Consider the following 27,413-nt stretch of genomic DNA (forward strand, 5'->3'; position numbering starts at 1 on the left):
TTTCCAGGAGAGGCTTTATTGAGGTTCCAATTCTTATGTTCATCTTCAAACTACTTTCCTGATGGTCTGTGAATTAAATATACCCGCACTTCTCAACTCTTGTAAAACAACAGGAAACAATTTAAGAGTACATGAAATTTTTTTTCTATTGTGTGCTCCCTCCACTTTCTCCTTAACGTTTGTAAGAAGTATGCTAAAACATTTCCACTGGTGAACGACAGAATTGCTTTAGAGTGAGAGGGTGGAGGACATTAACTGGCAGCCTGTAGACACTGTTTGTTTGGCCTACCTTATTTTAAATTATCTTCGATCAGTTGTCAACATTTTAAAACTCAGGGGATTTCGAATAAAAATCTGGATTTCTAGCTCCTCCCGAAAAAATCAGACCTGTCAACATTAGGCTTGTTTCTGCTAATGATAAAACAGCTGAGTAACTGCCCTGTTAGATAAACTTTCCAGAGTTCAGCACTATCCTACCCAGCACAATTACTCATTTATGTTAACTGCATGGCTCCCTTAGGCATTTAATTTTATGTACCCTAATCTAGGACAATCCCTTCACTTTAATGATGAAAAAAATGAGGGTCTAGGGAGGGAAAGTTAACCTGCCTAGGCCACAGATCAAGTTAGAGACAACAGAGGAAGTTAAGTCAGGTTCAGGTATCTTTCTTTCTAATACAGCACACTGCCTCCCTATATAACCATGCATCCTATCAGCATTTCTTCCACCAATTACTTAAAATTTCTAAGTGGAATCAGTTATATTTTCTACATTCCTTCTTATTAATCCTTTTTATATAATTGATTTCCTTATAGATAACAACTCCATATCAGCGATTTCACTTAAATATTATCTGCAACCTGAAAGAAACAAAGAATTGGGGATCATACAAAACTGCAGTATCAGCTTTTGCACACTTCAGTAAATGCTGAAGGACTCCTAAAATCACTTAGCTTAACACCTGGCTGTAAAGACAAGGAAACTGGGGCACAGAGGGGTTGCAAGGTTCCAGGTAACAGATCCGGTCTTCAATCTTCCAGCTCAGTGCTCTTTCTCCTATACCATGACACCTCTGTGTAGTCACCTAGGCTGTGGGGGACCAGCTCCCTCCACATGAAAACAAAAACTACAGAACTCTATCACATCTTAAACATGGTCAACTCTGACTCTGCCAAGAACTAGGATTTAGAATAAGTTGCAAATAACTTACAGAATTACATTTGCACTGGAAGACAAACTCTTTAGAACTGGTATCTAGTGGAAAATGTATGAATGTCACAGGACTTGATGGTCTTTGTAACACTGGCTCTTATAAAAGCTAAGCCCCATGTGAGAGAAGTTGCTATAACAACATCATAGCACCTTTGCTTCAATTGCAAAAGAAAAAAAAGGCTATGGTAAAAAGCTTTAATAACAGACTGAATGTAATTTTATAGGCAACCAATTAGCAGATTAATGAATCATTTAACTTTCTTTACTTAAAACCAATATTCCATTCAAGAAAGATGAACCCAAAATGCATCCTCTTATACTGACCAACATAACTAAGTACAAATGAAGTCAATGGTGTACCCCATTAGCATGCTGCACTGTATGCCAAGAAAACAAGCCCTCCCCCGCCCCGAGCCCTGGCCCCCTGGCAAACATAGATAAATGATTGTTCACTGCGTGATGATACCATTAGGTGAGAACTTTGGTTCATGCAGTTGGCTGCCATAGAGGTTGCACCCAAAACCTGCAGCCCTGGCACCCAAAGTCAATCAGCGGTGGTGGCTTGTGGCATCAGCCGTGCTCCTTCCACAACACCAGGTGAATACTGTGGTCAGGCATGCTGGTGGCAAAGACCAAGCCTGTGTCATTGTGCCCATCCAATCCATTCAGCCAGGATGCTTCGCCTGCCAGGAAGCTTGAGCCTCTCTTTGATTTCCTGTACTCTGGCAGAGGCCAGCGGCTAATCAGGCTCTCTGTCCGCAAGTCCATGATGTACAGGTAACGGTTGTCAAACAGCAGGGCAAAGATATCTCCAAAGCCAAGCAAGGCCAAGTTTGCTATTTCAGGAGTCTTGATGACCCTATAAGGATGAGAGTTAGGACCATGAACCAGAAGGCAACTTTGCTTCTGTTTTTACTACTGTAATCTTTTCTGGAGACATTTAAAAGCAATATAAATTCAAGCGAACTTAGAATTAAATGAAAGTATTTAATTTAATAAAAAGGAAAATATGATGACAAAAAACAGCCCACTTATTTAACAAAGGCGGAGTGGAGAAAACCCTTCAGTCCAATAATATCAGCATGTAAGGGAAAGGTGGTATTTGATGAAAGTTTATAAGAGCACAAAACACCCATCCAGGCTGAAAAGGATCTTATAGATTATCTAACTTTAACATTCCTATTTTTAAGATGTGAAAACTGAAGCCCAGGCAGGGTAAATACTTTGGCTAAGAATTCACAACTTGTCAATTACCAGTTAGAAGTAGAATGCAAGAGTCAACTCTTCTACCACTAGGTAAGAAGACTTATTCATTAAATCCTAGAATACTGGAACATCTGAAAGCCCAAAACAAATCTGAAAGGCAAGTGACTAAAGTGCTACTCTACTTGGCAGGTGGCAAACAAATGGGTTTCTCTCTCTAAAAACATTAGAGCTGAAGATATTAAAAGTTTCCAAAATAATTTAGAAATATTTATTAATAATAGATTCATAAGAAGTTATTAGAGAAAACTGGGAGAGTTGGGAGGAAAGCCCCAACCTTCTCAGGTTGGCAGTTTCTAAAACATCAATGACAGAATGACAGGCACGAAATGGAAGAAACCTAAACAGCAGCACAAATGAAAAAAAACAAAAACAAAAAAAACCCCTTAGTTTCTGTTATATGCAACCTTAGCAAAGCAACAACTCGACAAGAAAAGTTGATGTCTTCCCTGGATGCATTAGGAAGAGCTAAGAGACAAGGGGTATACAAATACTGCTCTACGACAATATGGTTGGGCTCCTGTGAGAGGGGTAAGTTTAACCTATGTTTTAACACGGACACTACCAATCCAATGTATGTCCAAGAGGTCAATTAGAATGGGGAGGATGTGATAAGCAGGACAAGTAAAGAACAGCTGAAGGATATTAGATGAGAGCAGGAGGAAAAGAAATGGTAAGGGCAGAGAAACCGTACATGATCATTACTTCTAAATAGTGAAGGATGTATAAGAGAGAGGCCAGACATTATAAGCTCTATAAGACAAAATTAGAATCAAAGGGTAAGAGTTACAAAGAAGCAGATTTCGGTCTGATATTAAGAAGAAAAGGGACATTTAGTTTTTATCAGGTATTTACCATATGCCCAGCATCTCAATCCTCAATACAGTGAGGTAGAGGTATGATCTCCATTATACTAGTGAATAAACTGAGGCTAAGAATAAAATGCCCTGCTGTGGTAACACAGTTAATATGATTCAGATCTAGCATTGGAGCCCAGATCTGTCTGACTCCAGAACCCATGCTCTTCTCTACATCAACTGCTTCCTGTGGGAAGGTAATGAGCATATTTGGTTGAGGTGTACAACTCTTTCCTGAAAGAATGGATAAGAGCACAATGAATGGATTTCAACTGAACAAGTGTTTTCTGAGTGTCACATGTGCTCAGTGCTGGTTGGGCCCCAGAAGAGATGAGTAAGACAGTTTTTGCCCCTTAGAATAGGAACAGTACACCAAATACTGTCCGAGAATGTGAGAACATGCTCAGCACAAACACTGTAATATATATAATGGGAGTGTCAAGGAATGAGCAAATCAATCTACCTTTTATCAGCTGGACCTGGAAGAGTATTCTTTCTCTTTCCTGAAGAAGAAATGGAGCATTCCAGATTGAAAGAATACTAAAGGCCTCTCTAAATTTTACAAATTCTCTATTATAGCCATGTGTTTCTCTTATAATTGATAATCTCTGAAAAACAATTCTGTGATACTAAGAATATCAATAGGGGCATCACTTCTATGAAACTAAAAAACAGTTAACAAGTATGGGTGCTTGAAAAGCAGATCAGAGAATAAGCTCACCTTCCTAGACTGAAAATGGAAGGAACTCCTAAAGAGGTAACCATTTAATGTATATGTTTGAGAATAGCTTTCATCCAAAATCAATCATTGAACACTCCCTATGATAGATGCCTTTTATAAACGTGTCTATAAGATGGAGCCTGATCCTAAGGAAAGCAGTAAGTTGGGATTAACTTCAAGTAAAGGGGAAATAGAGGTTCCCATCAGTGTGCTCGATGAATTATAATCAATAACTCATCCATCATTTTCCACTTGGATGATTCATGTCATTCACTCAACAAATATTTATTGTGAACCTAAAGTGTGCTAGCCATTAACTGAGTAGTGAGCAAGACAAAGTGCCTCACACTCGACCAAAACTGAATTTGCCAAACCTACTTCTCTATTTCCTTACTAGCTCATTCAGCCAGTTGCTTTAGCTAAGAAACATGGCAACTATCCAATTCTCCTACTTACTCAAATCACAAATTCAATCACCATACTCTATTGGTTTTATCTTCTAAAATTTTCTCTAATATATTCACTACTGTCTCCATTACCACAACTCTGGTCCAAGACACCATCTTTCTTGCCTGCACTACTGCCAACAACTTTCTACTGGTCTCCCCACATCTACTCTTAGCCCCTTTCAATCAATCAACCTCACACCAAAATCTGATTGTTACCACCTTGTTTAAACTTTTAAATCCTCTGATGGCTTCCTACTGCTCTCCCATCTTTGGGGTACTTCAACTTCAGAGCCTTCAAACAGACCAGTCTCTCAGTCTACAACACTCCTCACTGCACACCCATCCTTGGCATGTAGTTAAGGCATATATACTCACCCATTAGGGCCCAGCCCAAATATCTCTTACTCAAGGAAGCCTTCTTTATTCTAAAAACTAAGTAGGGTCTCAAAGTACCCTATACTATATTCCTCTTATTCCAACCATTAAAAAATTTGTATGTAATTACAGATGGAGTACCTCTTATCCAAAATGCTTGGGACCAGAAGTATTTCAGATTTCGGATTTTGGAATATTTGCAGAATATGTAATAGTTGAACATCCCTAATCTGAAAATCCAAAATAAAAAATGCTCCAATGAGCATTTCCTTTAAGTATTATGCCGGTGCTCAAAAAGTTTCTAATTTTGAAGCATTTTGGATTTTCAGATTAGGGATGCTCAACCTGTAGCTGTTTCATGGTCAGTCTTCCGTCCTGCTATTCAGTAATTTCTCTCCATGAGTTTGGTTAAATACTTCTGTCACTTCCCAGTGTACATCATAATGCCTGTTACATAGGTAGGTGCTCAATGAATTCCTACTAATAAAGCAGTGGTGCAATGAACATAGGCAAACACAAATTTCTGCAAAAGAGATCAAAAGGAAGCTGAGAAAAACAGCTAGGAAGTCTAGTAAGCCCCACATCATCAATGTAAAGCAGGATATAACTGGAAATGCAGAAAACTAAGGGGCTATGGGGACAGGGCTTAAGACCAGTGAAGATGAGCTGATTCCAAAGACTGAAACACAAATAGGTTGCAGAATGGAACACAGGTCTTAACAAACCTGCAGCCCCTTTTACTTTGGTCACTTCAGAAATGTAAACAGACATCCTACTGTGCAGTCTGGACCCCTGAGCCTAAGTAACCTTGCATGCTGTACCGAGATAACCTAGCTCAAGAGACTGCATCGTATCTCAGACTTACTGAGCAACACGCTGTCATTGCTTCTTTTCAATTAGCGTCAAAGCTTAAGTAGCCCTACCTGGTCCTAACAACTGAGGCCACAGTATTTGTACTAAAGTTTCAAAAGAGGTTGGTTTGTGTTTGAAGCAGAAAAAAGCAGAGATAAAATAGTTCCTTTTCAAAGAAAAATCTGGACCTAGCAATTGTACCAGCAAATAATCTTGCAGGTTTTTTACTTAAAGCTAATGTACCCACACACTAAAAACTAACAGAACTCATCTGGGACTCTACACTCTCTGCATGCCATTCTGAGTAGAAAGCATATATGAGAAAGGTAGACGCAGGATCAAATTAAAACCTTTAGAGACTCTAAACATAAGACAATGATGATACTTCTATTTCACCTTAACTCTGCCCCCCCCCAAAAAATTTTAATTCAAAATAAAAGCAGTATTAAACTGTAAAAGATGTAATTTTCCCATGGTGACTGCTTGGGTTTTTTTCCTTGCAAAATATCAAGTTGTTTCAAAAGTTTATTTTCTCACTTTTTGGTGCCCCAGGCTCCCTGATAAGTATTTGCTTAAGTATATCTATGTTTACAGTAAGTATTTGCTTAAGTATATGCTTATGGTAAGTATATGCTTACTAGATAATCTAGCCATGGACGGATGAAGCTGAACTAGGGTGCAATGTGAAATGCCGTGCAAGGCCCCTATTCTCTCTGTTTGTCTCCCCATCTATAAAATGAAGAACTTAGACTAACTATTCTTAGTTTTCTAGAATCTGTTTCAGTCTTTTTTCTAAAAACAGAGTCATCAATCATTTCTAGAAATGATTCTGACAGGTTTGAAACCTAAGTGGTTAGAAATGTTGGTCTGACTCCAGGAAGACACAAATGGGGTTATAACTTTGTGACCAGAGAGATAGGGCCCACCAAAGTCATGCTGGCTGGTATGATCAGATCCCATACAAGTTGACTTCAGTCAGTCATGTATAAAAACAATGAAGAGAATGTTTTATTTTCTGTAAATCTCCAATTCAGCATTTCCCGAACAATGCTGTGGGACACTAACTGTGTGAGTTGTTAATAGGTGTATACACAATAGGTGTGAAGTACAATAGGTTAAACAAATTCAAACAGGTTTTTTTAAGTAAAGCTTCTCAGAGTTATTAGTAATAAAGATGTGCCAGATCCTACACTAAGTCCTAAGCACAGGCATTACATTTAATACTCACTTTATAGGTGAGGTAATTGAGGCACAGTGGGGTTAAGAAACACACAAAATCACACAGCCCATAAGAGATGGCACCAGGTCTTAAACCAAGGTTTGTCTATCCTCAAAGTAAGTTCTCTTAACCAGCACATGGCACTGCCTTCCATCAGCCTCGAACATGCTAACATATATTGCCAATTTCCAAGGAGTCTATGGTATGCAGTGAATCACAAAATCATTTGTCCATGGACCTCTTCTTATTCATTTCTTTGGAGGGAAACCCTGCAAGTTGCATTTTTCTTTAAGTACTTCTGTCATTCCACTAGTCAGTAGAAAGCCACTTGATCCCTAGACCCCTCTGAAGTTGACCAGGCTTGTATAACAAAGCAGAATTTCGTTTTTTTTTCGTGTCCAGCAACGGACCGCAACCCTCAGTGTCGCGCCCGCACCAGACCGGGACTGGAAACAGGATCGCAACCCTCGGTGCTGCGCCCGCCCCTCGCTCAGCCAGTGAGCGGGAACCGGTCTGTATGTGGGATCCGAACCCTCAGCGGGAGCGCCGCCACGCTCCCAAGTGGCGCACTGTAGCAGTGCACCACCGGGCCGGCCCACAAAGCAGAATTTCAACTGACAATGAAGTAGAACTTGAAATATTAGAATTGGAAGATATCTGAAAGATCTTTTCATCTAAACCCCTCATTTTCCAAAAAAGCATGTTAACTCCTAAAAGGGGAAATGGCTCATGACTCAGAGTCGGGAGGGATTAGAACCTAGATCTTTAGGTTCCAGCATAACTCTTTGTCATTTGCCTACTGTCTCTAAGACACTTTTCCTATGTAAGATATTCAGTATATATAACCCTGTTTACAACTGATTTCCTAAAAGCAAGCTATCAACTGGTACATTCAAATATTTAGTCTTATCTTTACTAATGATCTACAGCAGACTTTCAAAGGTAAGGCATGAGGTCCAAGAAAACATTACCTGATAATATCATAACTGGCAAAGTCCCACTGGTAGAGACCCAGTGCTGAACTACAGACAATGTATTTGCCATCAAAATGAAGTCTTGGCTGCAAGCAGATACTTCTATCCTCAGAGACAGACAATGTCTTTAAGCACTTACAGTTGATTTCTCTCCCAATTGGCCAGATCTACAAAAAAATAAATAAATAAATAAATAAGAAAACTAGGAAAGATAACAGATCACATTACCACAGAAAAGCTTGTCCTTAAACAATGTGGCTTACATTTGCTGAAGTCAGACACAAAGTAAAGTATACTGGAAAGATTACAGGTTTTAAAGTCAACAGTTATGGGTTCAAATCCCAATTCTTCTGTATAATCTTGTTATGCATTCATATCTCAATTTTCCTGTATAATCTACTTAACCTGATCTTGTTACCATAACGAAGATAATGTCTACCACACGAGACAGTGTAAAAGATGCAATAAGAAAGTATATAAGGGGCCGAGCCCATGGCGCACTCGGAAGAGTGCGGCACTGGGAGCACAGCAGCACTCCCGCCGCGGGTTCGGATCCTATATAGGGATGGCTGGTGCGCTCACTGGCTGAGCGCGGTGCAGCCGTTCTCAAAAAAGGACAAAAACAAACAAAAAATAAATAAATAAAATAAAGAAAGTATATGAGTGTTTTTTAAACTTTTTGCAAATCATTATAACAAATAAATATTTATGCTTTCATGGTTTAAATCTAAGAATTGAGGAAAGTAGGAGATATTTTTACGAAAATAGTAAGAATGAGTTGAAAATAAACTTCTGTGGATTTATTTTTCATTTACAAATCAGTTAAAAAACTGCATAGAAATTAATTCTACAGAAATATATGTTTAAAAATGCTTAAAACAAGGAATTCTTATGTGAGGATGTTTTACCACAATGAAAAAAAAGAGGAAGAAAAAAAGAGGGGAAAAAAAATTGCGTACAACACAGAACTAGTGAATCATCTCCTCTTCCAATGGGTTTAAGATGGCTTGACCAAAACATTCCACACCACCCCCACCCCCAACCTTGGAATATTCTCCCTTTGCCACACTGCTTTAATTTTCTTATAGTTGCCAGTTTTTCTTTTATGAGGCAAATTGACGGGAGGGAAAAAAACTCACCTTGATCTCATACTTGTCTGCACTTAAGAGGATATAGTCTCCAGGACTATGCAAGAGAGACTTGACTTTGCACTTCTGCAAAACCACCTGCAAATATAAGCATCCATGTTATAGAAGGATCCTTTTAATATTGTTCCTATACTGATTTTATTGTATTTTTAAAATTAAAATATGAAAATGAACTTGGAATTACCTGGTATACTAGAATAGCTAAGCTTATAACTCTATTACCAAGTTAACCTCTACTAAGATTTTTACTACAATCAAATTCTGTTATTAGCAGTATTGAAAAGTGTTTAATGTTGGCAGCATTTAATGTTAGCTTTAGTCTGGATGCAAACATTAGAACTGATTTTAAAAATTATAAATTGTGGGCCAGCCCCGCGGTTCACTCAGGAGAGTGTGGCGCTGGTAGCGCCCAGGCCGCGGGTTCAGATCCTATATAGGGATGGCTGGTGCGCTCACTGGCTGAGCGTGGTGCAGACCACACCGTGCTGAGGGTTGCAATCCCTTTCCCGTCAAAAACAAATAAACAAACAAAATTATAAATCGTGACTTAATAGAAACAGGAAAAGAAAAAGTCCAGCCACTGAAGCAGATGCAAATAATCTGCTTGCATAATTGTGTACAGTATGAAGGAAAAGCACTGGACTTAAGGACCAGAATCTGCCACATGCTCACTTTGCATAAGACATAATCACCCACCCAATCTAAAACCCACCAGTCATCTCTGATTCTTTTTCTTTGTTCCCATGAATCAGCAAGTTCAGGTGGCTTTACTTCAAAGACATACCCTTTATGAGTGTGCCCTTCTCTTTCTTTACTGCCACCCCAGTCCAAGTCATGGGCATCTTTTGCTTAGAGTACTGCAAAAGCCTAATTGGCTACCCAGTATCTACCTGTGCCCACTCTGATCCATTCTTTACTCAGAAGTTATTTCTTTAAAGCATAAATCACACCAGACCCTTGGCTCAGAACTTGTCAACTGCTTTGCAATACACTTATGATGATATCCACCACCTTCACTATGGCCTCATAAATCATACATGATGGCCACCTCCCCACCCATCTTGCACAACTACAGCATAGTTCCACTGGCCTTCTTCCAGGTCATCAAATGTTCCAAGTTCTTTCCCACCCCTGGGCCTGTGCATATGAGGCACCCTCTGAAACACTCTTTCTGCTAGTCTTTTCACAGCTATCTCCTTTTCATTCTTCATGTTTCACCCCTTCTCAAAAAGCTTTCTCTGAATTAATTTGATACTTTCCTAGATCTTCTCACAGAACACTGTACTTTTCCTTTACAGAACACAATTTGTAATTATATATTTATTTGTGAAATTGCTGTTTAAAAACTATTTCTCCTACTAGACTAACATCCATAAAGGTAAAGACTGGTTCTATTTTGCTCACTCCTGTATCCTTAGCCCTTCATGGAACAGCACAAGGAAAGTGCTTCTCCTTGGCATATCCATCATTAATATTGCATTTGACCCTCACAACAATCCTGTTCTGATAACTAGAAAACATCACAGTATACTGTTAAAGATCCTGTATGTTTTTCTTTGCCCCACTTTTTGCAAGCATTATTTTTCAAAAATGAAAATTGCTTTTCTGATTAAAAAAGAAACAAGTTCCTTCTAAAGGGAAGAAAGCCTTCCTACAATCCCACCAATCCAGAAATCACCTTCAAAATTTTGGTGCATAAACACATTTAGAAACTGGTACCACACTCTACATACTTTTTTGTATGTAACCTGTGTTTTTTGGCAGCTGGCTGGCACAGGGAACCAAACCCTTAACCTTGGTGTTACAAGGCTGTAAGAAACAGGCTGTATGTAGCCTGTTTCATTTGTCCCCTGTACCCACCTAATATATTGTGGGCCATCCTGCCATCTTTCTATGTCCATAAGTCATTCATTTGATAAACTATTTACTGAGTGCCGACTACATGCTGGTCACTGTTGCACACCATCACTCTTTGTGGCTAAATCTATTCTATTTTATGACTCGCCTGCCACTTATAAGGCAAAGTCTACCACCCTCCACTTTCCCTCCCCCAAAAAGCCTGACATCAAGAAGATTTCTTCTAGGTCTTCCTACCTTGGTGACCCATTCTGTATGCCCGGTGAGTGTGTTCAGGCATGTCCCAGCAGATAAAGCCCATACTTTCACAGTGAAGTCTGCAGAGCCACTCACCAAAATATCCAGTTCATCATTGTAGTCCACGCTAAACACTAGTGTATATAACATATACAAAGTTAAAACATGCCTCTGTCAGTGAGTCTTTTATAACAGAATTCAATAACATTTATTTTTCCTAGTGCCAATTATATATATATAATTATGTATATGTAATTATTATAGCGTATTATTCTAAGGTTGAAAAGTCCCAGGAACAATACAATTTCCTATCTGTGCTAGCTTCAGAGTGAAGGCAAAACCAAAAACTAGTGTTGGAGGTAATGGTGTTCCTTCTTAGGACTGTCTACATGATATTACACAAAACTTCATTATGCAGGAAAACAGAATATACATGGTCCTACTTAGATTTGCATTAATAGTTAAGACAAAAATATAAAGAGTGTAAGCTGCAATACAGTACCTGACTCAAGAAAAGCCAATGTAAAGAGAAAACAAAACAAAAACAAGGATCTCAAAGATCAGACTAAGCCATTCACTCAAAACACAGATGTATCCCCAGCACCTAAAACAGTGCCTGCAGTATAGTGAGGACTCAAGTATTTGTTTTTAAGTGTCTGAGAAGCCCTAAGAGGAACACTGAGGATCCAGAGATGAAGACATTGGTCCTTCCTTTAAGGAACTCAGTCTAAGTAGGGGGTGGAGGGAAAAGTCCAGAAAAAGTAAATGTTTACCTCTTGCTAGGGAAACACCAAGGAGAATGACTAACTCTGCCCAGGGGTATCGGGCAAGACTTCAGGGAAGAGGCGATTTTGGAGATGGGCCCTGAAGGATGAGTAGAGTTAATCAAGAAAAGAAAAAGTATATCGCAGGTAGAGGAAATAGCAAAGGCATGAAGTTAAGAAAAGCTACAGCAATGTCCAGGGAATAGCAAGTAGAAAATTTTTTAGAGCAGGTCTCTCAAAGTTGATCAGGAATAAAATCACCTGGAATCATAGTACATCTTAACACTGTGGAACGTTACACAGAGCTTAATATGTAAGTTCCATACTAAATCACATAACTTCAAATATTAATTTCTAAATCAAGTGGTAGCAGGCAGGAAAGACTGAAGAAGAATGTATAGGACAAACAAAATGGGGGGAAAAATCTGTTTTTAGCAACAAAACAGCTAGGTTTACTTCAAAGACTGATGGAGCACCAGGTACAGTGCAAAGAACTCAAGACATAAGGGTGAATAAGACAGGCAAGATCACTGTCCTTAAGGAGCTTACAGTCTGCTGGGGTAGTAAGATCATCATACTTACTTGTAAGAGGAATGGTTTGACAGTAATACAGGTTATTGGGAAACCTACAGCAGAGGCCCAAAACTATTTAGGCTGCTCATAAATGTGAAGCTTAAATGCATAGACTGTGACTCTCAGAGGCTAAAGCAGTGGGTAAATGGGGGAGAGAAAGAAGGGAGCTGGTGCACAAGAGGCTGGGAAACAGCTCAATGTGATTTCTACACAAAGTTCCAAAATAAAATACAACAGAGGAAGAACCTCAAGTCTCAAGGCTGTGAAGGAACTTCAAAAAGTTCATGGAAATATTTGTATTATCTTTTAATTCTATTTTTCCACAAACTTTTTGAATACCTCATATATCCAAATGGTAGTTTTCTGCCAAATAAGGTTACCGTACATTTATTAGGAAACATTCAGATATCTGTTTCATCTTATCTCTACACGGTTGCTTGTTTTAATAAACTGTCAGCCACGCTCCAATTGGATGTAATCTGTGCAGACTATACAATCTTGGAGCCACTATCATTCCAAAGGATTTTCAGCCCTAACTGAATAAAGTGGACCGAATTTCCAAGTGTAGGACTTAATCAATTTGGAAATATGGAATCTGATAAAAGCAAAGAGGACCGACTTGTCAATAGGATGATTTCTTTCTTTTTTCTTTTTTTGGCAGCTAGCTGGTATGGGGATCTGAACCCTTGACCCTGGTGTTACCAGCACCAGCTCTAACGAAGTGGCCTAACCAGCCAGTCTTAATAGGATATAAATGAAATAGGAGAGAGGAAGAACTATACCTCCCAGCATAAGAATACATAGCAGAGTTTTAAAATGGGCCAAGGGAAAGCATAATTGGGGAAAACATTCCAAATAAGAATAATTGGAATAAAAGGAAATAAATGCAGGGACTGAGAGAAAGTGAAAAAAAGTTAAAATACAAAATATAAAAAATAAAAAAATTTCACATTCTTGGTTCCTGGCTTTAAAGGATGAAGATGAAGTAATCATAAAAACCCCTGAAAAAGGGCAACCCACCCGCCCCTGTGTGCCCCCGGAAGTGCTGGGTCCTGGCTCCGGAACTCCATTCCCAGCAGGCCACAGTGTTGTCAAAGGAGCCTGTCACAAGCTTCTGCTCATCAAACTTCACCGCTGCACAAGTGTGGGTCTGGATGCCATAAATGCACTGCCCTGTGCTCACATCCCACAGCTTTGCAGACAAGTCATCTGACCCTTCAAGATAAAAACAGGGAGGTTAATAAGACACACTAAAGGAGGAAACTCAAGCCCAAAACCATGGCATTGTTAAAGGAGAACCTTAATGGTCACCTCCTCTAGCATCCTACTTTATTATGGCTGAGGAACACAACTTGCTCAGAGTCATCAAATTAGTGTAAAAAGTATTGGGACAGAAGCCTAGTCTTTTGGTCTAGTTCTTTTCCCTTAACTTTCCAGGCTACAGAAGGATATTACACTAAAACATCCCTTGGTCTTTCAGTTGAAAAATTTCATAAATCTTTGGCTGTCATGAATTCTCTGATTTGAGCTTGAAATGGATGGGTATTACCTATGACTGCATGTCTATACTTGCATGCTTGTCCATTACCCAACAGCCCTGAACAAATAAAGAATGTTGAATCGTAAAGCTGCTGGAACATTATTTCACTCTAAAGCAAGTCAAAGATAAGCCTTAGATTACAGACTAATTTATACAAAAGCTAACTGTTAATTGCTTGAACCACCTTGAAATACGTGAACAAACCTCAAAGAAAACCAGGAGAAAATTATCCCCAGATATTCAGAACAACTCAACAAAGAGCTTGTAAAGCCTCTTGAGATTCTGTAGGAAAAAGTAGGTTTTATTTCTGACTCTGATGAAAATGTTATACTAATCATAGTGACGATTCAGGACTTTGCTTTAATTAAGTTTAAAATCCTAATAATTAACTCTATCTCACAACTTACCTTTAATAAGATGACAAAGAAAAAAACATTATTGAGAACACACTAAATACGGTCACTTTCATAAGGACACAGCATCCTAGGAAAGCACCAAATGACCAGTTTTCAAGAAGCTGAAGTGACTAACTAAAACCAGCCACAATTCCACTCTTAGTCAAGAACTACTTACTGTTTCAGACAATGGAAAAATAGCTATCACCTAGGAAAGAGAGCATGAATTTTAACCTGGGAAAAGTCTATAAGAGCATGCTGAAAGAAAGACTATATTTATTGTCACTTTGTTATTTAGGACTCAGTCTCCCTCTCTATAAAAGGAGGAGTAGGACCTGATTGGTAGTTCTCAGTGGGCATGAAAGACATCAGAATTATCTGGGGAGCTTTATCAAAACACACAAGCAGGGCCCTATTTTCAGAGATTCTAATTTAGAATATCTGCAGTGGAATTCAATAATCATAAAAGTTTGTCAGGTGATTCTAACTCATCAGCAATATTTTGAGAACCAATGGTTTAAAACAGTGCTGTTCAACAGACCTATAATGCAAACCACATATGTAATTTAAAATGTCCTGATAGTTATGTCAAAAAAGTAAAAAGAAATGGGTGAAAATAATTTAATACATTTTAAACTCAATATGTCAAATATTATCATTACAACATAATCAATATACAAAAGTATTAATGAGATATTTTACATTCTTTCACATTCTAAATCACTGAAATCTGGTATTTCACATTTCTCATCTCAATTCTAATTAGCCAAGTTCACATACTCAAAAGCCATATGGATCTTGTGGCTACTATACCAGACAGCGCAACTCTAGAGTCTTTAAGGTCCTTCAGATTAAGCATTTTGTGACTTAATTCCTAAAGAGCTAAAAGAGGAAAGAAATCATTTTTGGTCCTATATGAGCTTGGTTCTGATTTATTGCCAGTGTCCAACTGGGGTCTCATTCATTCATTCAACACATATTTACAGAACTTCTGTGTTAGGCAGGGCTCTGGCTCTCGTGGCATTTAATCTACCTGGGAACACAAAAAAGGCTAAACAAGCAACAATAATTCAGTACTGTAAGTGATGGGCAGTAGGAGGGGATAAAAAGAGAAAATGTTTCAGATGAAGCTCCCCTGAGTTTACAACTGTGCTCCTTGAAATGTAGGTGTTCTGCAAACATGCCTTAGGAGCTGGCATGACTGGCTCCTCAACTATATTCCTCTTGTTTTTAAGCTAGGCTTTTGCATGGGATTGTGTGAAGTGATTTCATGGCTTTAAAAAATTTCAAGTTTTAACTAGCTGAAATCTAAAGGATGAACAAGTTAACCAGGCCCAAAAAAAAGGTGGTGGGGGGAGAGATAGTATATACCAGAGGTCAGCAAAACTTTTTCTGTAGAAGACCAGATAGTAAATACGTATTTTAGGCTTTGTTAGCCATACATTCTCTATTGCAATTACTCTATTCTGCTGGATCTGGCCTGCAGTCCATAGACTGCCAATCCCCGCTAAAGACCTATTAAGGTACCTATTAAGTATCTCTACATATTAAATTAAAGTATGTAAATAGGCATTGTGGCCAATTCATAAAGAACTATTTGGAGCCATTCTAAAAACTGCCTAGGAATTATTTACAATGCTTGTCAAAATGCATTGCCTAAAACCTGACACTGATTATAAAAACAGTTCAGTCTGACTGGGAAATAGTGGCAAGCTTGGGCTGGAGAACTGAGTCAGGAGGATGCTTACATATGACCTACTATGGCTGTATCATGGAATTTGAAAGGGGGCAAAACGACATAAGAAGGCTAGCTAAAAACTAGGGGAGTGGATAAACAAAATGTGGTATATATGTATACACAACAGAATATTGTTCAGCCTTAAAAAGGAATGAAATTCTGATATATGCTACAAAATGGAGGAACTTCGAAGATGTTATGATAAGCTAGTCAACGAAAGAACAAATACTGTATGATACCACTTATATGAGGTTCCCAGAGTGGTCAAATTCATAGAAATTAGAATGGTGGTTGCCACAGGCCAGGGAGAAAGGAAATGGGCAGTTAGTGTTTAACTGGTGTAGTTTCATCTTGGGAAGATGCAAAAAGTTCTGGAAATGGATGGTGATGGTACAGTTCAATGCCATTAAGTACAACACTGTGAACATAAAGGCGCTGAACTGTACACTTAAAATTGGTTTTAAGATGGTAAACTTTATGTTATGTATGTTTTACCACAATTTGGGGGTGGGGTGGGGAAGTGAGATTATCCAAACTTAAACTAGTTTTAGAGAAAAACGTCATGCCATTCAGTTTTACAACCTGAAGAAATACCAAGAAATAATCAGGTTGAGTTGAGTTCCATTTTACAGTGGTACTCCTAACTGCTAATCCTTTAGGAGCCACTGTTCTCTGCTTTATTTCAGAATCCCTCTGGTCTCCCATTTGCTGCACTGACTAACCCAACTTGTTTTCAAAGAGGTCACCAATGATGCAGCGTAGAAGTGAAAGAGGACTAAATAAATGTGGAGTCTTTCACATTTCAAAAAGGGAAAAAAATCCCTTTCCGTTCAGAAAATAGGATGAAAACATCACTTTGCTATAAAACAAAAAAGTCAGGGATGGGTATATTACAAAAATAGGCAGAAAAATGAGCTGTAACCCAAATGGAGTAAACTATCTTATCAAGTTAAGTTTAAATATTTAACTGGTAGAATCATATCTCAGCTCTCAACCACCTCTCTGAGGCATTTGACTCTGCTGACCAACTGAATAAATATTTACCAGTGCTTCTTTAAAACAGGCTATCATTCTCCTCCTGAACTCTCTTAATCACCATTCTGTTTCTTTCACTTCTCTTCTTTCTCTAACTACAATATTCAAGGATCCACCCTAGGTTCTATTCTTTCTCCTCTCTAAATCTCCCTTTAAAATTTCATGGTTCCAGCCACAACTATGATGTAATCAAATCCTAAATCTTTCTCTCTAGCCCTGAGCACTCTCCTAAACTCTGACCCTGCATTTCCAAATATTGTGGAAATCTCTACTTACATATACAATAAGCAACTGAATTCACTTCATCCCAAATTGAACTCCATCTACCCTCTCAAATTTACTCCCTCATGTTCTATTCTTGTTTATTATTAGTACTACTATCTTCCCAAGCATGCAAAGCTAAAAACCTCAGCCATTTCTGAAATTTCTCTTCTCCTTGCCACATATCCAATCCATTGCTAAATTCTGTCATACTCTAATGTCTGCTCTTCTACTCAACTGCTCCTTTTTAAAATCTCTACCCTTACTATCCTAATTCTAGACCTATTTATCCTCACTAAACTAAAAAGGCTAATACTTTAGTTCAGAAGCTCTAATTTGTCTTTGTCAGAAGTTCTCCATAACAATAGCATCATCTTCTAAAGGACTATTTTAGAAATTTGTAGGGGTGCTTTCAGTTGTCACAATGATGGGGGTGGGACAGCTTACTACCATGTACTGGGCGTTGGCCGGGAATGCTAGATACCCTGCAATATTTGGGACAGTGCACAAAAAAAAATATTTTGCATTCTGTATAACATTCTTGACAGTTCTGCCAGATATTCATAAGTGAAAAGCTTACTTTTAGTTATTTAAGCTTAGAACCTGTTTTACAAAGCATATTTGCAATTTAACTATAAAAAGTACTTCATAAAGTTCATGGAAAGATTCATTTTATCTTTTAATTCTATTTTCCATGAACTTTTTGAAATAGCCTCACATACTGAACTTTCTATGATTGCCACTACCAAGTAAATTGAGGAAAGATGTAATTTGCTTTGCTGGGAACTTTGTGAAGTTTTTCACCAATTGCAAAGACTGCATCACTGATGGTATCCATCACACAAATACAACGTGCATTTATACCTGTCATGTTCACAATGACAGTACATATAGGCACAAATGTTTGCTTACTTTACTATCTTCTAGCATAACCATTCTCAAGCATTACATATTTAAATGTGTATTATTTTAAATTATGGTCCTCTTATTTCTCCTCTGGATCAGAGTTTAGGCATTATATTGATTTTTAAAATATGTGTATGTATAGAAGTTATTTCTATGAATTCAAGATAGGGTGATATTATAAAATATGTTATAAAAAGAGGAACTTGGTCTGACAGAAATAAATAATGGTCTAACCTGAAGCAAAAAGCCCTAACCCTGGCCCTTTTTCTGCTCAGAAATCTTTCATGGCTTTCGTACTTTTTATAGGAAACTGTCCAAACTCATGTTCCCAGCATTCAAAGCTCTTCACAGCACAGCCCAAGCCTATTTCTTAAGATTATATTCTAAAAGTCCCTCATTAAGAGTCCTTACTTATACTATAAGAGTCAAACTAAAATAAATCGTCCTCATTTTCTTTCTTCATGCTCAACCCCTTCCATGCCTTTGCTAATGCTTCCTATTGGAAAGCCTTACTCTGTATCTCATCTCTAAAATCTACCCATTCTTCAAGCCTCAACATAAACACTGCTCTATTTTCCCAAATGGAAGAAATCACTACTTCTGAAAAGCTATATAATTTTTCCCCATACAATCTAATTGTATCATTTTATTTTAGCTTTTTTATGTCTCTCGTTTTGCCCCTTCAACTATAAGCCAGAGGTCGCAATACAGCAGCTCATAGCTTAAGATCCAACCACAATATCTTAAAACTTTGAATAATACTAAAAAATCAATACTTAAAAAAAAAAAAAAATGAGGGGGCTGGACAGTTAGCTCACTTGGTTAGAGCACAGTGTTATAACACCAAGGTCAAGGGTTTGGATCCCCGTACTGGCCAGCTGCCAAAACAAACAAACAAATCAGAATATTTCACAAAAATCCAGATTTGAGGCTTGTCTTGAAAAGTCAGATCTGGCAACTCAGAGCCTGAATCTCACATGGCAATAATTCACTACACAATGGAGCAGCAGCTACACTCTTTAGAAAAGCAAGTCTTCTCTGATTTGCTACAGTCTATGTGGAGACTTCTATCTATGTCAGGTTACTTTTCTGATCGCAGTGTTTATGTCCTCTTTAAGAAAAAAACTGCTCCAATTCTTCTATGTATGCCCTTACATTGTCTTTCAAATGGTAGGCATTTCACAAATAGTTATCTCTTGAACAGCACAAAGTACAATAGGCTTTCTTATCGTTTCAGAAATAAATTGCAGAACAGGAGGATTACTACCTCAATCTATGCCATGTCAATTTTAGCATTAGCCATCAATCTCTTTGGTAATAACTGTCTTATTCCTTGCTCAAGGTGCTAATCTGAGAGTCACTGTAAGTTTATTGCCAAATTCAGGATTTCCCAATTTGACCATGGTGAAAATTCACTCTGTTAAGTAACAAGATGACACAAACACATGTATAATTCTGTTAAGAAAAACCTCTCTGACTAATAACAGTCCCAGGGATGCTTCTGTTAGAAAAATTAAACTAATACTAAGATATTCAAACTAAAATTAAACTAAAACTAACGAAGATATTCAAAAAAAGAAACAACCTGAACAAGCACATTTTCAAGAGCACAGAATAATTTCCAATATGCAAACCTGATAAATTTAATCAGAATAAAAATAACATAACATATAGACACACCTCAAGAATAATCTTAAAATGCAAGGTTGAGTCCACCTATTGCAGATATTAACTTTCCAGGTAGTTAGGGAATTCAGTTAATATTTCCCATTGACTTAGACTCCAAGTAATGGAGGTTTTTTTGCATTTTAAAAAAGCTAGAGGTGTGAAAACAATGAGTCAACTGCCAGTATTTAAGTAAGCAGTAAAGCGCTCCAAGGCAATACTGCATCTTAACCTTTAAAAAATACCTGCCATAGATCATGAGGCAAAAAAGGACACAGAAAAGCCATCACCACAAGTGGGAAAGTTCATCAAAGTGTAGAAGAACTGATGATACTGTTCCAATAATCAGGGTTATAAAACCAGGAAAATAATGTAATCACAAAATAACTTCACGATGACAAACCAAACATGAAATGCCTTAAACCAAATGTTTATTTTATAAAACTGGCAAAGTGGCTGTCATTTCAGAGGACATATCAGCACATGGGAAAATGTACATCCTTAATGAATAAAGAAATGTAATTTTAAAACAATCTTGAGAAATCATACGTTTCTTAAATACTAAAAATAATAAAATTGCATCTGATGAGACTCAGAGAGAAGTTACTTAAGACTCTGCTGTTGGCATGGCATCAATTCAGTCTATCTAAAAAGGACACTAAAAGAAGCTATAAAATCATTAATACTTCTAGCACTGGCAAGGGTACTTTTAGGCTCCTGCCCCAAATAAATTACTTGAGGGACAAAAGGGTAATGCAAACGAAGATATCCAAAAAAAATAGAAACAACCTGAATATGCACTAATATGAAATGGCTAAATAATGATGACTGATATATTTACACAAATGAATAGTTTATATTTACACAAAGGAATACTTACTAGAAATAAAAACTATATAGTTTAGAAGATACACAAATGTTTACTAGACATTATCTTGGATGAAAAAAGAACATCAAGTCCTTATTTACGAGGGTACTTCAAAAAGTTCATGGAATAGGGCCGAGCCCATGGGCACTCGGGAGAGTGCGGCACTGGGAGCGCAGCAGCGCTCCCGCTGCGGGTTCGGATCCTATATGGGGATGACTGGTGCACTCACAGCGCTCACTGGCTGAGCGTGGTGCGGCCGGTCTCATAAAAGGACAAAAAAAAAAAAAAAAAAAGTTCATGGAATAATAGAATTAAAAGATAATATGAATCTTTCCATGAACTTTTGGAAGTACCCACATATTACATACAATGTATGTGAACAGGCATTGGGATCACTGATAACCGCTTGGAGTCATCCTAAACCCTGCCTAAGAATTATTTACATTGCCTGTCAAAACCTATTGCTTAAGCAGTATAGTGGTTTAAAAAAAACCACTGGCTGGAGGAGTAGTCTGTTTAAAGATTACACCATCTGAAATGCAATAAACAGAATAAAGCAGTTCCAGCATCTCTTACCTGTACAGAGAAGTCCATCTTTGTAGTAAAGTGCATACACTCTGGCACTGTGTCCAATTAATGATGAGGTCTCAAAGGCTTCATGGTCCTCCAGTTGCTTCATTCTCAAAATAGCCTTCAAATAAACCTTCTTCCAGTGCAAAGCGTCCTGAACAGAATCATCTATCTGCCAGCCCAAATTTTTACATGCAGTCTGCCACACCTCTGTACAGGCACTTATCACCTTATTCCACTGTTTAGAGACGAGGCAGCATGTGAGTAAAGTCTGAGGATCGAGCCATTTTAACAAATAAAAACTGAGCTCCAGGGGAAGGAGTTTGAGGAAGTCCCGCTTGAGGAGAGTCTCTAGGTTATTGGAGAGATGCCTGAGCTGGACTGCCCCACTCAGACTAATCAGGTGATCCAGAGTTTCATTTTTCTGCAAGTCCGTCAGAGAAAGAAATGTAACAGAAATGTTATCAAGCCATGTCTCAAAGTCCTTTCTCTCCATAAGGTTATGGAAAAATTTACCTGTGGCACATCAAAATATTGTATTAGTTCTGTTCAAAAGACCATTCAAGCAAGACTGCTAATAAATGAAGTATTAAAAATTAGTGTAAAAAACTTGGCATTACAACTTTCAGCTTAGTTACTGCATTACAACTTTATAGTTAATACACTATATTCATCTGAAATTTTTCCATGCACACAAAAGAAAATACATTTGAGGAAACATACTTCAACAAATATGATCTCTGAAACAAGTCAGTGAAACTTAGGTTGGTGTGTGTGACCTTTTCCTTCTGAAGTCTAGCACATGCTACATGCAGCTTTCACAGTAAAAGATTTACAAAGTATTCATACATTATGAAACATTGTATTCTCCCCATCAAAACCATTATAAAACTAGCGCATTAATGAATTCTTAATACACTATTTGGGCGCTAAAATCCCAAAAATCAGCACCATGATGGGACAATCAGAAAGCTAGTCTCCAGAGCAATAACCTGAGACATTAGTTATCATGCTAGGCACAACCTGACCTGCCACCAAAATCACAGGACTACTTGCTTTTGCAAATGATGAAAAGGTTTGAGGAAGAAAAATAAGCAGGCGTAATAAGTTGAGTGCCTCAGATATTCTGGTTCTTCCACCTCCTCTGAGGCACTGCCTGTTAGAACATGAACTACCCAAGGCTTATCTGGTCTTATGTAGTTTGTTTTTTATAAGCCTCATATAAGCTAGTGACAATTCTTAACCATGTGCCCCAGAAAGCCATGACAGTTCCAAATGCCTGCACAAATAAGACAAATTAATAACCCTAATGCTCACGAAATACCAAAAAACAGATATCATCATCTTCACTCTGCAGATGGGCAAATTACAGGTCAGAGAAAGTTAAGTGATTTGCCTGCAGTCACAGAGCTATTTCAATAGCAGGACAGACTGGAGGCCAGTACTCTAAAGATCAGTACATCAAGCTGTCTCTCTCTTGAAGTCAGTGACAACCAGAACCACCACCTGGTAATAAGATCTGGAGGTATTGTGTCTATCTGATTAGACCATTTTCCCCTTTAGGGGAATGAAAAATTGCTCCAAGACTAACTGGGACAAAACATGTATTAAGTATCCTGCATTAGTATCAACGAGTGTCAACTCACTCTTAACAATGAGGACTAAACTATGAAAAGAGAGCAAAAATTAAAGCAAATCAGTAACAATCATTTTTCCTAAGATTGGCCATGTGTTGACAAATGTTAGTGGTGGGTTGTGAGTACACAGGAGTTCTATTATTCTCTTTATTTTCATATATTTAAACATTTCTAGGATTAAAAAATAACCCTTTCCTTCTAATCTTTTATATATATATATATATATATATATTTTTTTGGCACCTAGCAGGTAGAGGGATCCGAGCTCTTGACCTTGGTGTTATCGGCACCCGGCTCCACCAAGCAAGCTAACCAGCTAACCCCTTTCCTTCTAACCTGATTACTCTGTTTCCCACAGGATTGTCACACTAATTTTAAAAACTTATGTCCAAATTAATGTGGAAAAGGAAAATAAATTTCCTTCCAGACATGTCATCTAGATCAGGCCTACACAAAAAGTCAGATCTCATGATCCAACTTTGTTAATATAAGTTGAATAAAAATCATGTTTACAACAAATTTTGGCAAGAAGGTTCTCAGACAAAAAGCACTGTGATTTATTAGTAGAAGCAGCCAAACCTTTCAATCACATCACCTATCTGACAGTTTTGGTTTCTGGAACTGTGAATGGACTTCAAGATAATACTCCTGAAGCCGAAGTGTTTGGGCTCAAGAAGATTTATTAATTTAAATTAAGGATTTACTTGGATGCCAAAAAAATCAGTTAACTGAAAGCTTTATCTATTTATCACAAGTAATAAGCTCCTTCCTTCCTCTGTACCCTAACAACCCTCTATCTATAACATTTCTGGAAAATCTCTACTTTTAAATATAATCGTTCACAACAAGACAAAACAACCCTTTTCTTTGGGCATCTGCACAATGTTACAACATATAGTTAATCAATATTGGTCAATTAAAAACATACACCAAAACACCTGTCCTGGAATCATTTTTAACACTAAAAATATGGAGGGCTTCCTCCATCACACCTACACATGTACAAACACAAACGCACATGCACTACCACACACCTCTACCAATAGAAATGCTTATATTTATGCGAATTGAATTGTTATTTAAATGGCCACAAAGCAAATTTTAAATACCATTAAAACATTAACAGGGACCCATCCACAAATATCTAAGAGACATCCTACAACATGGCAAATTAATGTGCTCATGACACATATGAAGATTATGGGACAAGATCTCCAATGAGCATCTTTCGAAAGCCTGGCTATTTCTGAGATTTATATATTCTCTTAAGCCTGAATAAGAATTTTTTCCCACAACACTTATAGATTGTCCTTTAAGATGCTCAACACTTTACAGGAGGCTTTTTCCAGTTCTTCACCTCTGATTGTTATGAAAAAGACATTTTTTTTTAAACAAAGTAGGTCCCATTAACTCTGCAAAATGCACTATTTAAAACACCAATTTTTATTTTTCGGAAAGAATCAACTGACTTGGAGGGGACTTTAAGGTCATAGGTCTAAACTGAACTCATAGAGAGCCTCTAGGAATATCTTGTACTAGTAGCACAAGGTCCCCAGGGGAAAACCTCAGGAAGCGGGATTTCAATTCACATGAGGAGCTTAAATCATCAGAGCTTTCCAACAATGGAATAGCTGCCGCCAGAGTGGTGAGCTTCCCATTACTGTGAACAGTCCAGGACAGTTGGATACAGAGACAGAATGGGATAAATGAAAATGCTTTGGAAGTCAGTTAAATCTTTTACTGACTCAGCCACTTCCTATGTGATCATAGGCATGTTCAAATAGTTTCTAAGCTTCAGTTTTGTCATCTGTGAAATGGAAGCTATCACCCAACTTGATGACTGTGAGAATCAGAAATAAAGCAGGGACATGCTTACTAGCACAGTGCCTATTCTAGGGCAACTCGAATGGTACTCTTTGTCAGCTTTATTGCTATGAATATCTGGCAGGAAGGCTTTTTGTGGTGCTGAGGCTGGAACAGACATGACCACTAACATCCATTTCAACCCTATGATCTTGTCACAAAGTTTCTCTTAAAAATATCTGGAAGATGGGCCGGCCCGGTGGCACACTGGATAGTGCGCTGCTTGGGAAGCGCGGCGGCGCTCCCGCCCGAGGGTTCGGATCCCACATACAGACCGGTTCCCGCTCACTGGCTGAGCGAGGTGCGGGAGCAACGCCGAGGGTTGCAATCCCGTTGCCGGTCCCGGTCCCGGTCCCGTACGGGGGCGACACTGAGGGTTGCGATCCGTTGCCAGACACGGAAAAAGACAAAAAAAAAAAATATCTGGAAGAAAAATTCAAAGGCTCAGATTTATTAGGGGTTTAATTTTAAATTAAGGGCAGTTATTAACTTGAGGTCATAATTTCTCACTACGTACCTTTTTCTCTCTACCCTACCCACATTCCCTGCTGTCTTGCCCCTTTTTCACCACCTCAGACTAAACATGAAACTTGCCCTCCCGCCCTCAATATTAACAATCACAAAGCTCGGCGGAAACGGGTGGTGTGATGAAAAGACTCCTAAATTGAAAGATGGGAGCCTGGGTTATGGTCTCTGGTTCTGCCATTAACTCCCTGTTACCTTAGGCAACTCTCATACTGAGACTGGTTTTAAAGACTAAAGTACTACTCATAAACATTACCTCATTTGATCTTCACAACTTCATGGAAGGTATCCATACTATTACCCTTAACTAACGAATAAGGAAATCACGCAGTCCAAGAAGTGGAATGGCTTTTCCAGAGTTGCATAGGAAGTAGCAGGCTCAACATCCTGCCCAGTTTCCACCCTCCCAAAACCAAACCAAACCTACATTCCTACGTTTTATTAGAGATGGGACATTCTGGATAAAACAGTGAACTGTTTCCCCCTCTTCCTCCACCAGGACCTGGACTAGTAAAGAGTGAAATTTTTTTTCGTCTTCCCTCTCTCTTCTTATCAAAGATAATCAGTTAAAAGAGTACAGAAGCTTTAAAAATGTATATATATATATATATATCTATACACATACATACATAACATATATTTTGAGTATTCAAGAGGCTGATATCACTGGTTGCCTCCAGAGAGAACTGGAAAGCTGAGCGATAGGGGTGAAGCATTCCCCTTTTATTGTATACCTTTGTGAATTTAAAACCATGTGAATATACTATTAAAAAACAGCCTTAGTTTTAAGATGGATTTTTAAAAGCTCTGAAAGAATACAAATAATGTTTATAAAATATGGGCTCTGCAACTCCACTTGCTGCTGAGTGACATTGGGCAAATCATTTCACCTGTCTCAAGCCCAGTTTCCTCACTTGTAAAATGCAGCCACCTAGAGCATTACCTACAAGGGTTTTTGTGAGGATTAAACAGGATAATGCGCGTAAAGCGTTTAAGCACAGTACCTATAACACACTGTAAGCCTACAATCAATGCAAATTATCATAACTATTTAGTACTAATATGGTTATCTTTGTTTTATTTCGAGTAGCACCCCACAGATACACCTGTATCCATGGCATACCCACAATTATGGCGCAGTACCTCACATTAGTACCGCGCTTTGTACTTCATAAACCACCCATCATCTCTCAAACTCACGGCAGCCCTGGGACATCACTGCTAATTCATTTCGCAGCTAAGGAAACTGAGGCACTGGGAGACAGTAACTCCGAGACCCAATTTTCTTATCTCTAAAAGGAATTCCAGATCCCTTCAACCCGTTCGTCGTTGCCAAGTCCCCCGCTCCCAAAGCCGTGTTTCACGCGGCACTGACCTGAGCGAGCGCCCCGGGGCCCGGGACCTCGCGCCGGGTTCACACCGACTAGGCGCGCTCAGGCCGCCAGAGCCTCGCAGCGGCCGGGTCCGCTCCGCAGCCATGGCGCCTGCAGGGAGAAAAAGACAAAAAGCCCGAGGCGCGGCGGGTCAGCAGAGGCGCGGACACCAGAGAGCCCCCTCCCGGACCCGCCCCACCCCGCCTAGTCCGCCTAGCCCACAGACCTGGACCTACGGCCGCTGCTCGGAGTCCGCAGCCCCACAGGGGAGCGGCTTCCGGTGTTGCTTGCGTCATCTCCGCGCGTCTGACCGCCCAGCAGCGCCCGGCGGAAGCGGCTGTACTTCCGGTCCTCGCCCGGAGAGGAGGCGGGAGAGTTGGGGAGATCGCACAGGAGGATGGAGTACGCGTGGGTTTGCTCTCACGGCGCTTGGACCTTGCGGCGTTGGCACCTCGACCAACGAACGCTGCCATTTGGGTTATACTTCCGAACTTGCCCAGGCGTGTATGTCCCTTATCCAGTCAGATCTTTCACC

General features: G+C 38.8%; 1 protein-coding gene across 2 annotated transcripts; it reads right to left on the bottom strand.

Annotated features, from left to right (window-relative positions):
• Positions 1-27,226, bottom strand: FBXW2 (F-box and WD repeat domain containing 2). Of its 2 annotated transcripts, XM_008568769.1 has the most exons (8): positions 27,105-27,226; positions 26,881-26,989; positions 21,487-21,996; positions 13,523-13,717; positions 11,166-11,299; positions 9,063-9,149; positions 7,921-8,090; positions 1-2,072 (listed from the first exon to the last, which is right to left on the bottom strand). In XM_008568769.1, exons 3-8 carry the CDS (start codon positions 21,974-21,976, stop codon positions 1,784-1,786), a joined length of 1,365 nt encoding a protein of 454 aa, XP_008566991.1. In that variant the 5' UTR covers positions 21,977-21,996; positions 26,881-26,989; positions 27,105-27,226; the 3' UTR covers positions 1-1,783. The 2 variants fall into 2 exon arrangements, with proteins under 2 accessions (XP_008566991.1, XP_008566990.1); XM_008568768.1 differs by lacking the exon at positions 27,105-27,226 and having other exon boundaries at positions 26,881-27,058.
• Positions 27,227-27,413: the final 187 nt, after the last annotated feature.

The sequence above is a fragment of the Galeopterus variegatus genome, unplaced genomic scaffold, assembly GCF_000696425.1.
Source record: "Galeopterus variegatus unplaced genomic scaffold, G_variegatus-3.0.2 Scaffold439, whole genome shotgun sequence".
NCBI classification, from domain to species: domain Eukaryota; kingdom Metazoa; phylum Chordata; class Mammalia; order Dermoptera; family Cynocephalidae; genus Galeopterus; species Galeopterus variegatus.